Source organism: Panicum virgatum, chromosome 3K (genome assembly GCF_016808335.1).
Source record: "Panicum virgatum strain AP13 chromosome 3K, P.virgatum_v5, whole genome shotgun sequence".
In the NCBI taxonomy this organism is placed as follows: Eukaryota; Viridiplantae; Streptophyta; class Magnoliopsida; order Poales; family Poaceae; genus Panicum; species Panicum virgatum.
The window spans coordinates 16,925,239-16,939,675 of NC_053138.1; the positions used below are offsets into that span (position 1 = coordinate 16,925,239).

At 47.1% G+C, this 14,437-nt stretch overlaps 1 protein-coding gene and 1 long non-coding RNA gene across 2 annotated transcripts; one reads left to right on the forward strand and one right to left on the reverse strand.

Moving 5' to 3' along the window:
- Nucleotides 1-38: 38 nt before the first annotated feature.
- LOC120697946 lies at nt 39-2,093 on the reverse strand. Its single transcript, XR_005684625.1, has 2 exons — nt 643-2,093; nt 39-526 (listed from the first exon to the last, which is right to left on the reverse strand). It is a non-coding gene; the product is annotated as an uncharacterized LOC120697946 (long non-coding RNA).
- Nucleotides 2,093-7,071, forward strand: LOC120697945 (phosphomethylethanolamine N-methyltransferase-like). Its single transcript, XM_039981334.1, has 12 exons — nt 2,093-2,472; nt 2,674-2,798; nt 4,025-4,162; nt 4,259-4,396; nt 4,621-4,764; nt 5,106-5,216; nt 5,301-5,442; nt 5,530-5,810; nt 5,963-6,124; nt 6,232-6,285; nt 6,484-6,558; nt 6,654-7,071. Exons 1-12 carry the CDS (start codon nt 2,430-2,432, stop codon nt 6,747-6,749), a joined length of 1,509 nt encoding a protein of 502 aa, XP_039837268.1. The 5' UTR covers nt 2,093-2,429; the 3' UTR covers nt 6,750-7,071.
- The last annotated feature ends 7,366 nt before the right edge of the window (nt 7,072-14,437 follow it).

Below are 14,437 nucleotides of genomic sequence, written 5' to 3' on the forward strand. Positions count from 1 at the left end.
TTTTCTACAATTCTACTGGAACTTCACATCCATTCGAATTCGAAAAGAATCTTTCTGCAGTAATTTTCTTATGTGGATGCTATCCTGTGACAATCGTCTTATCATCATCAGCATTACTGCACGTGTATGGTTGTCACCGCTCACCATTTCGTTTTCCTCCATGGCTCTGTCGAAGCTGATGTTGCAGAGCAAATAGCAACATCTCACCAATGTCCACACCACGATTGTCGTCTCTTGAGGCAGAGGAAAAGCGGCGAACAGTAAAACCTCAATCAGTGACCCGGCTTTTCGCCTCGTGAAAGGCCTTGGAGGGTTGCTGTAGTGGCTAGCCCCCACCTACGTACTGCCTCTGGATTTCTAGTCCCGTAGGGTTTGATCGGAATCTCAACAACTGTGACTTATTACAACTTTTACAAGAGATGAAGAGATAAATCTGGAGGATGCTTCAAGCATGGATCCAGAAGCGAAGTTGACAGAGTTCCAAGTAAATCTTCTTGCCATGTCTGAGAGAACTGGTAGAAGAAACCTATTCATCATCATTCAACAATACCATTTTAGGACCGATACTTTCATAGGCACTTCCGAGCTCATGGGATAAGTAAATGAGTAATAATGTACGATGATGTACATGCGCATCCTCACCAAAGTGAAGCACACTTGTATTCAAGAAGATACTGTCATTTTCAGCACAGCTGCACGGAGGAAATGGATGCTCAACAACCCGGACGCCGCTAAAAGTTCGTGTCAACCTCATGCACGATGGCGTGGCCTTTCGCGGCGAGGGTGAGAGCAACACCGGCGCATTCGGTTTTCTGCGTACGCGCCCGAGTTTCTGGCAAACATAAACTCTGCATTTCTCGTGAAGAGGAAATCTGCAATTTTGTCAATGAGGTACTATCATGCAACACAGCGACAGGACGAAAGTATCAATCAGGGAGGGCCCAGGGTACCAAGGGGTATCCACCAACCCAATTGTTTACCTCCACGTCAGGCGGCATCCACACATATCCCCTGCCCCACGAAGCACCAAGGCTAACCACCGGATCGGCACCGCGTGTCACGAGGTCTTAACTGCTCCACATGTATGATGCAGAAAAGAATCTAGGATGAAATCACTGCATCTGCTTCTAAAAGTTTTTATTTGAAAAATGATGGATTTTCTTCTTGTCTTAAGGTGCTCACACGCCTGCGTGGCAATAGACCGATATACCTTGGATTAATAAAATCACCATGACTACCTCGAAGTTGATGTACATATCACCTACCACGAGAAGAAATATCAATGACCCTCAAATTCGACCCTCTGGACTCCTATTTTTTGAGAGAGATTTTTTTAGAGCATCTCCAACAGAGTAATCAATTTTGACTATCTATTTCACTCTCAATCTGACTCTTTAAAAAAATTCATCTTCATATTAAGAGGCAACTATAACCGTGGTCTTTAAATCTCATCATTTCCTTTTAAATCGGGCCGTGAAACCCCACCACGCGGGCTTCAAATTGCTAGGAAATATGCATAGGGAAAGCTTTGACCGTGGGCTTTCCGCCCCGGGGAAAAGGTCGGAACCGTATGGCTCTGTTCGGCTGGCTGTGGCTGGTGGCTGATGCTGATTTTTTATGAAAGAAAAATACTGCTGGCTGGCTGGTGCTGGTGGCTGTTGTTGATTTGGTGTGAGAGAAAAATATTGTTTGCTGGTTGGCGACGAATAGAGTGTACGGTTCATGGAACCTGGATAAATGTCTAAGTGACGAGCATGCATGTGGTGTGGGATCAACTCAACTTGTCCACGGCTACTGCAGCCCTACTACAGTACAGAACTGTACCAGTACGGCAGCAGCCTCGGCCGTTCATTGAGCCACACTGGGATGCCTTCCTTCAGAGAAATCGATCACCGGGAGGGCAAGGGCGCCAGGGCCCATGGCCCAATAGCGCACGGGCACGGCGCGACGAGGGAGCCGTGTGCAGCTGTTGCAACGGGCGCAGCCGATCCGAGGCGCGGCCGGGCCCCACCCAGATCTCCACGGGGATTCGCCACCGCGCCGCGCCGCCACGCAGCTATAAAATCCCAGCCCCGCTCCACCGCAAGACCCGCTCGCCGCCGCTGCACCACCACTCCCCCACACCAGGCACCAGTCCACACTCCCCACCGCGTGGCGAGCGAGTGACCGGGCTCCCTGTCCTCCGCTCCACTCCCGCCGCGCGCGCTGGTCCGGGCGAGCCTGGGCTGGGTCTGCTCTGGCTCTCGGTTGATGCAGCAGCGGGGCCTCGCCCACAACCGCCGCTCCCGCGGCTTCTCCCGCTCCCGCCTCGCCGTCGAGGGCGCCTAAACGCACGAATCCCCCCAACGCGGCGCTCACCCCCAACAAAAAAAAAAACAAAGCTTTCTATTAACTGGAGAACGAAAGAGAACAGAGAAAACACCGTCGAGATGGACGCCGCCGGCCGCGCCCCCGTGATGGCCGTCGCGAATGGTAAGCGGACGGGGCCCTTGGATCGCAGATCCTCTTGCTGTTTCTCCTGGGGTTGTTGGTTGAGGGGCCAGGTCGAGCAGGTGGTGTGGGCGGCTGGGCACAAGGGCAGGGAATGTTTGATGTCGTGGGCCGGATGATGCGATCCGGTGAGGGTTTTGGGTTTTCGGGGGTGGTTTCTGACGGAAATGCCGCGTCGTGCAGGGATCGGCGAGGTGGAGCGGAAGGTGCAGAAGAGCTACTGGGAGGAGCACTCCAAGGACCTCACCGTCGAGTCCATGATGCTCGACTCCCGCGCCGCCGACCTCGACAAGGAGGAGCGCCCCGAGGTACGGTGCTGGCATGATCCCTCGCTCTCCCTCCCCCTCTCTGTCTCTTCTTGTATCGCTTCTCGTTTCCGTCGCTGCTGATGAATGATTGGCTTGTTGGTACTGGGATCTTGCCGTATCTCTGGATACAGAGAAAAATGATTGGTCCGCGCTGCCTTTTTACTCCTGGAAAAAAAAGGTGAGGGAGACGTATCTGGACGGTAATTTCTTTCAGGACAGGCATGCCGGCGTTTGTCGATCATGAGAACGTGAAAAAGATTTTAAAAAGCACTGTACCTGAGGCAGAGAGGCTGATGCTGACGCTTGCTTTTTGAGTTTGTGTGAGGCTGTGTTTAGATCCCTTCAAATGTTGGTAGAAAAAGTCACATCGGACACTGTAGCACACTATAACACTTTTCGTTTGTTTGTGATAAATATTGTCCTATCATGACCTAATTAGGCTCAAAAGATTCGTCTCGCAACGTATATCAAAAATATGTAATTAGTTTTTTTATTTAACTACATTTAGTACTCCATGCATGTGTCATTTGCTATATTTAATGTTTCGATGTGATTTCGATGTAATGGAAAATTTGAAAAGTTTGGGGATCTAAACACACCCTGATTCGGTTTCTCCTACAGGCCAATTATGGCCACAAGAGACCAGCACAACACTGCTTCAAATCTATCCCAAGAGCTGACAGCCAGCTTGCAGTCATGCAGTGCGGAGTGCTCGCGTTCGCGTCAAAGACAAACGAACGTTTGTAATGGCGCCTTGGAGGTCAACTTGCTTGCTAATATATTAATATGAGCTCAACAGAAATGGGCAGTAAACTAGATAATATAAATTAGGAAACAGTAATTTCCTTGGAGGCTTATGAGGCATAATATTATAATTGGAACTAGTGAAAGCAAGGGGCCTACTACTTGTGTTGAAAATATCTAGCTGGCCCACCTTCCCCACCACCTCTGGTCCTCTCGCGCTCTAACCACCCACCTTATTTTGTTACTACCTATAATGATTCCCAGGTCAGTTTATTATGATAATATGTGGTCAATTAGAGTATTATGATAAAATGTGGTCACAGCAAAAGCTTCATTAAATGAAAAAAAAATCATATTGTTACTGAACATCTTTTTTCAATCACCATGGTTTATCTAAGATATGGTTTGTCGCTCTTCCTTCTTTAAAACTATATGCAGTTGCATTTTCTTCAGAGTGCTAATTTTTCACTACTGATCTGCAGATCCTGTCGTTGCTTCCATCCTACAAAGGGAAATCAGTTCTAGAGCTTGGTGCTGGAATAGGACGCTTTACTGGAGATCTGGCAAAAGAAGCTGGGCACATTCTAGCACTGGATTTTATAGAAAGTGTGATTAAGAAGGTGGATTTTTATAGTTTGGAATTCTCATGCATGGCAGCTGACATCTGCAAGCCTATGCCTAGTTCCATCAGTTTTCACTTCTTTCTCTTCTTGTAGAATGAAAGCATAAATGGACACAACAAGAACATAACTTTCATGTGTGCTGATGTAACATCTCCTGACTTGAAGATTGAAGACAACTCCTTTGATCTGATATTTTCAAACTGGCTATTAATGTACCTTTCAGATGAGGAGGTAAGAACAGGAAACACTTGAATGATGATGCCTTATGCTCCATCTTTTGTGTTTTGAAATATATCTATCTGCAGTAATCTGTTCCATCTTTCATCTGAAATCACTTCAATAAATAACATCCATACTCATGTGGTCTAAACTTTTCTTTTCCTTAAAAAAGGTCTATACTCGAAAAGCTCTTTTTTTACTGTAAAATTTTGACAGTATTCAATCTTATCTTATAGGTTGAGAAGCTTGTGGGGAAAATGGTAAAATGGTTAAAGGTAGGTGGCCATATATTCTTTAGAGAATCATGTTTTCACCAATCTGGAGATTCGAAAAGAAAAGTGAACCCAACACACTACAGAGAACCAAGGTTTTATACTAAGGTAATTTTACAAGCTCTCTCTTTCCAGTTTGTCTCCAACTTCAAGAGTGGAATGCTTTTGTTTGAACCAAGAGTGGAATGCTGCCTACAGTACACCTTCCAACGTTACCTGTCCTAACTCTTTGACTAAAACCAGCTCTACTGTTACATCTCTAGTTCTGTATATAAAAAACTATATAGCAGAACAAATTAGAGTCACCTTTTTAATTTGTCATGGGCACATTTTGTCATTCAATGCCGTGGCCTGTGGGTTTATCTTTCATAGATATGGTCGGTTGGTCATTACTAATACAGAATAATCTATTAGCGTCTTCCAGTAGTTAACTTTTTTTATATACACAGGTATTTAAAGAGGGCCATTCATATGATAAAAGTGGAAATTCTTTTGAACTTTCTCTAGTGACTTGTAAGTGTATTGGGGCTTATGTCAAAAATAAGAAGAATCAAAACCAGGTACTTTCTTGTGCTTGTTAAATCTTGTGTTGTTGCGGTTAAAAAATGAAATTACTGACATACACAAGTACATAATATCAACAGATTTGTTGGTTATGGGAAAAGGTAAAATCAACAGAAGACAGAGATTTTCAAAGATTCCTGGACAACGTGCAATACAAAACTAGTGGAATCCTACGTTATGAGCGTATCTTTGGTGAAGGTTATGTGAGCACTGGTGGAGTCGGTGAGGCCACTAATTTCCTCACCCTACCGTTAACTCGTCAATCATTTACTATACACAGATCACTCCAAATACTTGTTTCATGAACAGAGACTACTAAGGAATTCGTGGGTATGCTGGATCTTAAACCTGGCCAGAAAGTACTTGATGTTGGATGTGGAATTGGAGGAGGCGACTTTTATATGGCTGAGAACTATGACGTTCATGTTCTTGGTATTGATCTTTCCATTAACATGGTTTCATTTGCAATTGAACGTGCCATTGGACGCAAGTGCTCGGTTGAGTTTGAGGTTGCTGATTGCACCACAAAGGATTACCCGGAAAATAGTTTTGACGTTATCTACAGCCGTGACACCATCCTTCACATACAAGTATGTTTCATTCTGTAGAATTAACTGCTGTTCCTTTGAAGCATCGATTATTTATTTGTACAATACTATCAGTATCTTTAGATTGTTGATAACATCTGAATATCAAGCTTAGGAGCCACATTCCTAAGAAATGCCACTCTTTACTTTCACAGGACAAGCCTGCTTTGTTCAGAAGCTTCTTCAAATGGCTGAAACCCGGTGGCAAAGTCCTAATCAGTGACTACTGTAAGAATCCTGGGAAACCATCAGAAGAATTTGCTGCGTACATTAGGCAGAGAGGTTATGACCTTCATGATGTGAAGGCTTATGGGCAGGTTTGTTTCTACTGCTACAGCCATCGTTCTAATAACTGTCTAGTTGCTTTGGATGATTTGGATCAGAAGGACAAGCTGTTCTAAAAACTGTTTATATGACAACCCAGATGCTTGAGAATGCTGGTTTTCATGACGTCATCGCGGAAGACCGCACTGAACAGGTTATCTCCCTCTCTGAATGCCCTCTTGTTGTTGAGCAGTTCATCCTTTTCTTGTATAACACTGTACAGTACAAGTTGAAAAATGCATACAAGGGGATGAATTTTTTCTTAAGTCTGGAGAAAGCTTGGTATACATGATGTGAACCTTGTCTTTACTACGCCATCAATATTTTGCTCATTTCCGTATGCTATGTTCAGTTCCTTAGTGTTCTACGGAGGGAGCTAGCTGAGGTTGAAAAGAACAAAGAGGCTTTCCTAGCAGACTTCAGCCAGGTGACGCATCATCAGAGCCAATTAATTCTTCCACCCGCGAGATGTCATCCCTGATTCGCGCACCTCTGATTTCTTTCGCTCCATCCGCTTGGCAGGAGGACTACGACGACATCGTGAACGGCTGGAACGCGAAGCTGAAACGGAGCTCTGCCGGTGAGCAGAGGTGGGGTCTGTTCATTGCTACCAAGTGATTCAGCCTGCCTGGCACCGGATGGGGCTCTATCTTCCGAATAAGAATGGCTGTGGTTGTGGCTTCTGCTTCTAGATCGGTGATTCGGCCTAGAAGTAGAGGATCTTCAGAATAAAAATGGGTGCTGCTCGTGTTGTTGTTGTTGTTGTTGTTGTTGTGTCTACGCTACTAGAACATCAGTTAGGTGATCTGTGCTGTGCAACCAGGGTTACAGAACGCGTGCTGCGCGTTCCAGTTCATGTGGTGCGTGTACTGCGAGCTACTATTATCAGAGAGTCGATTTCACCGGGATCCCCTGTGCTCAATTCAGACGTGCTTTGCTACGTGCTCTTCGAAAGTACGTGTCCCTCGTGCTATTCTTTTGGTTGGAGGCCGGAGGATGGCGACACAATACAGGTGCTGCGCGCGTATCGCGCGATGCGAAAAAGAGGGTTCCATTCCAACATCCACACGATTCCCGAAAAGAAAATTTTACATGCATGGAGTACTAAATAAAGTCTATTTGTAAAATTTTTTTATGGATGTGTGTAACTTTTCACGATGAATCTAATGATGATAATTAATCGATGATTGACTACAGTGATGCTACAGTAACCATTATTTAATCACGCGGTCAAAGATCGCATTAAATTCTTTCGGGTTTCTAGCGCAGGGGTTTCGAAGTTAATTTTAAAAACTACCTTAATTTAATACTTTTAATTAACGGTCAAAATTAATACAAATCCTAACATAGCACAAATCAAACGGTCGCTTCGTCGTAGCCGTTTTCTGAATCCTGCTCGTGTCGGCAAAGGGCCAGGCACAGGTAGCTTCTGGGGCAGGTTGCTGGACATCGCATTCACATATCCCACGTGGCGGCATTACCAGCATATTTTTTTAGCGGCCATGCTAAATACTCTACGCTCAGCTGTTTCTCTACGGCTTTTGCTACATCAATCAAATCTTTAGGCGAAGGATAGAACAATACTTGCTGTGGAGTGTGGAGTCACCGTCACGCAGAGACGGTTTAGGCAGCTGCGGTCAGCTATTTTTTCAAATCAAGTTTTTTTTTCCAAGAATTTAGGAAAGCTCCAAGACGAAGAGTCACCGGTGGTGGTTCACCTAGGAAGAACATAAACACTTTGCGAGCCAGGATAACAAGAAAGCTCAATAGAAGCCTATCTGATCTAGACCGTCAGATAGGAAGGATATGAACATTAAATAAAAAATCAGACACGTGGAATACATATACTCCCTCCGTATCGGAATGTGCATATGTTCATATTTGTCTTAAATCAAATAGTTTTAATTTGACCATGAACAGCAAAGATTGTCACCGTAGAAATGTGATTCATTGTGGAACCACCATAAAAACATGAATTTTTATTTAAATAAATTATGTATAGAGATATTGTTGATTATAGTACTGTAAAACGTACTACTAGTACTAGAATTGAGAGTAGTATATAGAAAAAGGTTAATTTAGGCCTTATCAGCGAATCAGGCCCCGTTTGGTTTCTCGAAGCAGCGCAACAAGACAATCTTATATGTATGTAGTACTAAATGAAGTTTATTTGTAAAACCTCTTTACGGATGTGTGTAACTTTTCGCGACGAATCTAATGATAGTAATTAATCGATGATTGGCTACAGTAATGCTACAATAACCAATTTCTAATCATGCGGTCAAAGACCTCATTAGATTCGTCTCGTAAAGTAGGACAGAGTTGTGAAATTTATTTTATAAACTATCTTTATTTTATTTTTATTTAGTACATATATTTATAAGTCAAAGTTTGTACTACGTGTGCTACGGTGACACCAAACAGGGCCGGTAACTTCCACGAAGGCAAGCGGCCCTGCTAGGCTGCTACCTCCGCCGTCCGCCCTCACTGGGAAGGAAGCTCCACGCGCAGAGAAGAATAGAATACGCGAGACGCAATGCCAAGGACGGTGGACCGAGATTCGGTGACATGCTTATGGCATGTCACAGTGTAACATGCTGTCCATCTGGATCGTTGAAAGCAAATCCAAAGGCTCTCGCTTCATGCGTGTTGTTTCCACCCCGACAGGTGGGACTGCGCCCCGCACGCTCCGTTTTCCGCCATGAAACAGCCGTTCGCCAATCCCACCCTCGCCTCGCGCTCCCAGTCGACCGGAGACGGAGGGCCCCGGGTCGCCACCACCATCGGGCGGCGCCGTCACGGGAGGCAACCGGGTCGCTGCCGCGGGAGGCCGCTGGAGCCGGGTCGCCGCGCGCGTGGAGGCAGCCGCCGCTGCCCTGCCGTCGCGTCCGGAGAGGAAGGGGGCCGGCAGATACGTAGAGGGCGGCGAGCGCCTGGAGACGGCCGGCCGGCGAGCGCTCGTGGTGTTCATCAGAATGCTGCAGAACCTGGATGGGAAGACGCCCATCGATGAGGCCAAACTCAAGAACCAGGACGACGTCCTCAAGCTGCTCGTGAAGCACGCCTTCGTATAGACGCCGCTGTTGTCGTCGTCGCCTCCAAGCTGCTGCTCTGCTCGCTTTCTCTCCCCACAAGAGTTTCTGCCGTTCGGTGTGTATCATAGCGAGAGCTAGTAAGACAGATTTTGCTTGCATAATTGCGGTGGGATTGGTTTTGTTGTATTTTCTATCCCTCCCGAATTTCGCTTATTTAATCAATAAGGATTACATTTTCAATTCATGATCCCTGCTTCGAATTGGGCAAATAAAGAGCTTGCTGTGTTTGGTGCAGCACAACATCGGGGTCGGGGGCGCTGTCGCCGACACCACTATGGTCGCCATCGCTTTCCGTGAGCAAAGCTCCTGAAGCGCTCTTCCGAGGCCCGCAGTGCATCAGGCTCTCGCCGACCGGCCGTCTCCAGGCGCTCGCCGGCCTCTACGTGACTGCTGGCCTCCTTCCACTCCGGTCATGACGGCAGGGCAGGGGCGGCTGCCTCCACGCGCGCGGCGACCCTGCTGCCTCCCACGACGGCCCCGGCGGCCTCCCACGGCGGCGACATGGCTGCACCCAGCAACGCCCCGGCGGCCTCTGAAGCGTCCCCTCACAAGAGAAGACTTAAATGTGATACAAACATCAGTCCCAGGAGGCTGATGACACATTTATTACATCAGATGGTTCATCACCGTATAACTCTACGCGGTAATGGGCAGAGAAGCGCCATGTAGCAGCACCGTCCAAATTAAACCGGCTTAAGTGCGCTAACCATCATCTTAATACTTAATCAAGTTACTGTGCACTTAAAACGGTGTAATCTGACAGGCTGTCGGATAATTCCCGATTAAACTACTGTACTCCAGGATCACAATTAAACTAGTAGACCCGTACGAAGACGAGCACAGATGATACCAGCATACAGAAAACTTCAAATTAATTTACAACACATGTTTTACATAAAAGGTTCGAATACAAACGACAGAGTTCAAAAACACAGCGGAAGGTTAAAAACTGAGTTCGAAATACAATACGATAACCACGACGATAATAAAAGGCGAGCTCCACATCTTGCCCACCGATGTGACGCCAACCTGCCCGATCTTCACGGGGAAGACGGGGCCCACATGACGGTCCACCCAGGAGGAAGCGGCTGTCCAATCCAGGACGCACATACCTCCTCGAAGTCAGCGGGAACGCAACCTGCTGACAAGGGTTACAATAACAACCCTGAGTATACTAATACTCAGCAAGGCTTACCCGACTTTGGGTATACTTAGCCCATTACCTAGACATGCAAAGCTTTTTGGCTCTGGAGTTCTTTTGCTGAAAGGCTGCTAGAAGTGAATCCTTACTTTCAATATTTTAGCCCCATTTAGTACAGCGAGTATTAACTAAATTTGCCTAAACATCTAGAGCACACATGGTGGATCAGATTATTCTTCAGTAACTCACAAACCAACCTTTTCCATTCCGTTTTCATTTCACTTTCTTACTACGATGTGACAAAGTGACCAAGGTTCTCTTAACCGAGAGAGACGACGAATCGATCCGATTTAACCTTGCAAGGTGGACCTAACTCACACGACACGTGAAAACCCCGTCGGGCCACACACGTCGACTGTTCCCATCATCAACCCGACGTCTGAATCACGCCTGCCAAAACCCGGGTGAAGGGTCCCTCACGGCGAACTCCCAGAGAACCCGGAGGCGACATACAATCCAACACCCGTCATCATCCCACTCCCAGAATAGCAGGTCGCGATTCAAAATATCGTTGCAATTCAGGTAATTAGCTTACCGGTTTCGACTACCTCCTACTTCCGGCATGTGGTTAGTACTGTTCAAACTCGGTCAGCACTGCCAACAACGGTACGGTCCTCAATTGACACAGGCGGAGGTTTACTTTTCATCCACTTCATATCCATAACTAAAATTCATCTCCGCCCGGTCTCCATTCATCCTTTCTTTTTCTCAAAGAAACATTCTCCACTAACATTTCATAAGAACAAGACCTATCTCTCTCGCGAGTGATAGGAATCACTCGGCTTCTACCGGGTTCCTAATTAGCAAGCAGTTCTAACGCTGCCTGCATACTAGTAGAGACCCATAGGTACCTAGGAAAAGCATGCATACTAGGGTTTCATTCAACTCCTAGGAACTTAAATGCACAATATTTAAATAATAACGTTGAATACTGAAAATAGAGGTTATGCTCCGGGGCTTGCCTTGCAGGTCAGCGGGGTTAACGAGATCTTCTGGAGCGGGCTCAACGGCGACCTCCTCCTGCTCTTCTGCTTGTGGCTCCTGGACCAGCTCAGCGATCAACTGGTAGGCGACTTCGTTCGCGGCATCTACACGAATAAAAATATGCCATGCAACCGTTAGGACACAGTGCGATGCATGTGTGCTTATGATGCGATGCATTTCAAAACAATGAAACGCTATGCGGTTCAGAAGTTCAACTCATTTAGCCTAAAGTGTTTCCTTCAAAACAATAATTACTAAACTTGCTTAGGGTAGCATGGATTAAAACAGAGGCTTGCTTTGCTAAGGTTACACTTGCATGAAACAATTAACTAACAACACTAAATAAAGAAAAGAGCATAGCTAGGGGCAAAATAAAAGCAAAAACCTAACTTTCATACATGCTCTAGCAACAAAAATTTACCAACTTAACTTGATATTGATAAAACATGCCATCTAATTTTTCCAACATTTATTGCTGCTAACAAAGAATTTAATAACCCTAGCAAGGTAAACGAAACATAAATAGATCTACCCAAAAGTGCATAGCAACAGGTCATGAAACTTTTACAATGGGCTACACATGAAAGGAGTAAGCCACTGCGATTTTTCATAATTTTTAGAGCCATGGAACTACCGACATTAAATAAACTAGGTTAAACGCAAACTGAATTTTCAACAGGGGCAAAAGTGACATTTCACATGAACAAGTATTTTTCCTCTGAAGATCTAGATTTTAGAAACCTAACAAAATTGAGTTTGCATTTTTAGGAATTTCCTGTGATTTATAATGCAATTTAAAATCACCAGCTGAAAATAGAATAAATACACAAAATTGAAAAACATAAAGGGGGGCTGACAGCCGGGCCCCACTTGCCAGTGGGCGCCGGCCCAGCTCCAGTCACCCCCCTCCCCTGCTCTGCTTCGCCCGCTCGGCCGGCGCACGCCGGCGGCGCAGCGCAAGCGGGCCCGCACACCCGCGGTCCTCGCAGGGGCGGCACGAGGCGGCAGCGGCGCAGCAGACCAGAGGCGACGGCGGCGGGGTGGCGGCGCAGCCATGCCGGCCAGGGCAAGGCCATGTGGCGGCGCTGCGGGGCGGAGCAAGCTCCAGCGCAGCCGGGGGCGTCAGCGCACGCGGTGGCGCAGCCCTAAGCCACGCGGGCTCTGCCCGCCGCATGCGGCGGCGGGAATAGGGCGGCCGACGGCGGCGGCGCGGAAATCAACCGGGAAAGAGGTCGGGGAGCACGAGAGCGGCATGGGGAAGCTCACCGAGGGCTTGGTTTGCGCGAAGGAGGGCCGGAGGTGGGAGCTCGACGGAGAGGGCGAAGCTCCGCGGGAACGGCAATGGCGAACGGCGGTCTGCGGGTCGATTTCGGCCGAGGTGGAGCTCAAACGGGCTCGCGGAGGGTCGTAGGAGGTGAAGGACAAGGTTACTCGGCTTGGGGCGCAGCGAATCGAGATGGGGTGGCGAGGTTTGGCCAGTGCGACGAACGACGGCGGCTCGAGCTCGTCTCTGCGCTACGCGAACGCGAGGAAGGAGAAGGTAGCAGACGGGACGGGAAGCTTCGAGGCGTCCGCGGGGATAAGAGCGCCGACGCTGAGGTCGGGCGCGATTGCCGATGCGTGGACGAGCTCGTCGGCGGCCACAGCGGTGGTATGGGCGGCGTACGTGCACAACATCGAACAGGAGAAACACAGTGGAGCACAGTGAACACGGTTGACGATTTTTGGCTCGAGTTTGACCAGTTGAAACTCCAAATTTCATATAGGAACTTGAAACTTGGCCAAACTAAAAGTTGTAGAGGAAGGAAAGATCTACAACTTTCGTTTTGGGCGAAAATTGATTTGAAGCTAGGATCGGTGACAAAAACGAGATCGAAAATGGCTAAGTAGATGTTTACTAAGCGAACGCGATTAGCGCTAACGACGAATTGAGTCCATGATTAGCGAGATAAATCGTGATTAGTGAGCACAAATAACACAGGGCTGTTACACGCCACTATCGCGAGGATTACAACCCACACCCGCACAACGATATTAATTATAAAAGGGGGGTCATCAGAGTCTTGCGCCATGCGGGATCTCCTGCGGGTGACCCTAATCCACAGACAAGGCTGGGTGCAGGACGGTACCCCTACTCAGCGTCGTCAGGAACGAAGTCTGGATCATCCTCTGTAAAAATAAAGGATGAGGTGAGTACTAACGTACTCAGCAAGTCCAACCACACCCACAGAGGGGGTATAAACAGAATAGAATGCACAGGGTAATTCAAGAATAAGGTTAATGTTTGCTTTGCGGAAAGCTAGATTTTATGTAGGGGTTCATTTGAAAGAAATGATTTTCAAAGCAAGTTTCCTTTGTACCGAATAACACATAATGTTGGCCCACACAGGACCCAAATTTTAAGCTGCTACCAGACTTCTCATCCGCCGTAGCACACGGCACAACTGCCGGACACGTTTCCAAAAAAACAACTCACGCTAACCCATCCCACAATAAACACTAGTTATGTGACCACACCGTAACTAGCCCAGTACCGTGGGCACGACTATTCGAATAGATTTTAACTCTGCAGAGGTGTGCAACTTTACCCACAAGCGGGGTACCACAGCTCGAACACCGTAGTGTCGGTGTAGATCCCAACAAAGCCATTACCCACCTTAGCTAGACCTGACTAGCCATCACGGGATCCACCAATGGGTCATTGACCTATCACAGAGGTTTTAACCGGGGCATAAGTCACACAGAGCTAATCCCTTCTCCTTGATCACCCGTTGCTCGCAGCTCTCCTGATGGCTATCAGACTAACTAGTGGGGGTTTATGCTAAGTCGTTGCCCATTCAACGGTCGAGTGGTTTGCACGATAGTGGAGTTAGGTGAGATGACACACCAACTCGGTCCTTAGTTGTGACAAGATGAATATCTCCCTTCCTTACTCTGCCACACAGGCACGAGCACACCAATCGGCAAATCACACAGAAATGCCATCCATCCCGTCTAAACTCATCTTTCGAAATTCCACATTTCTC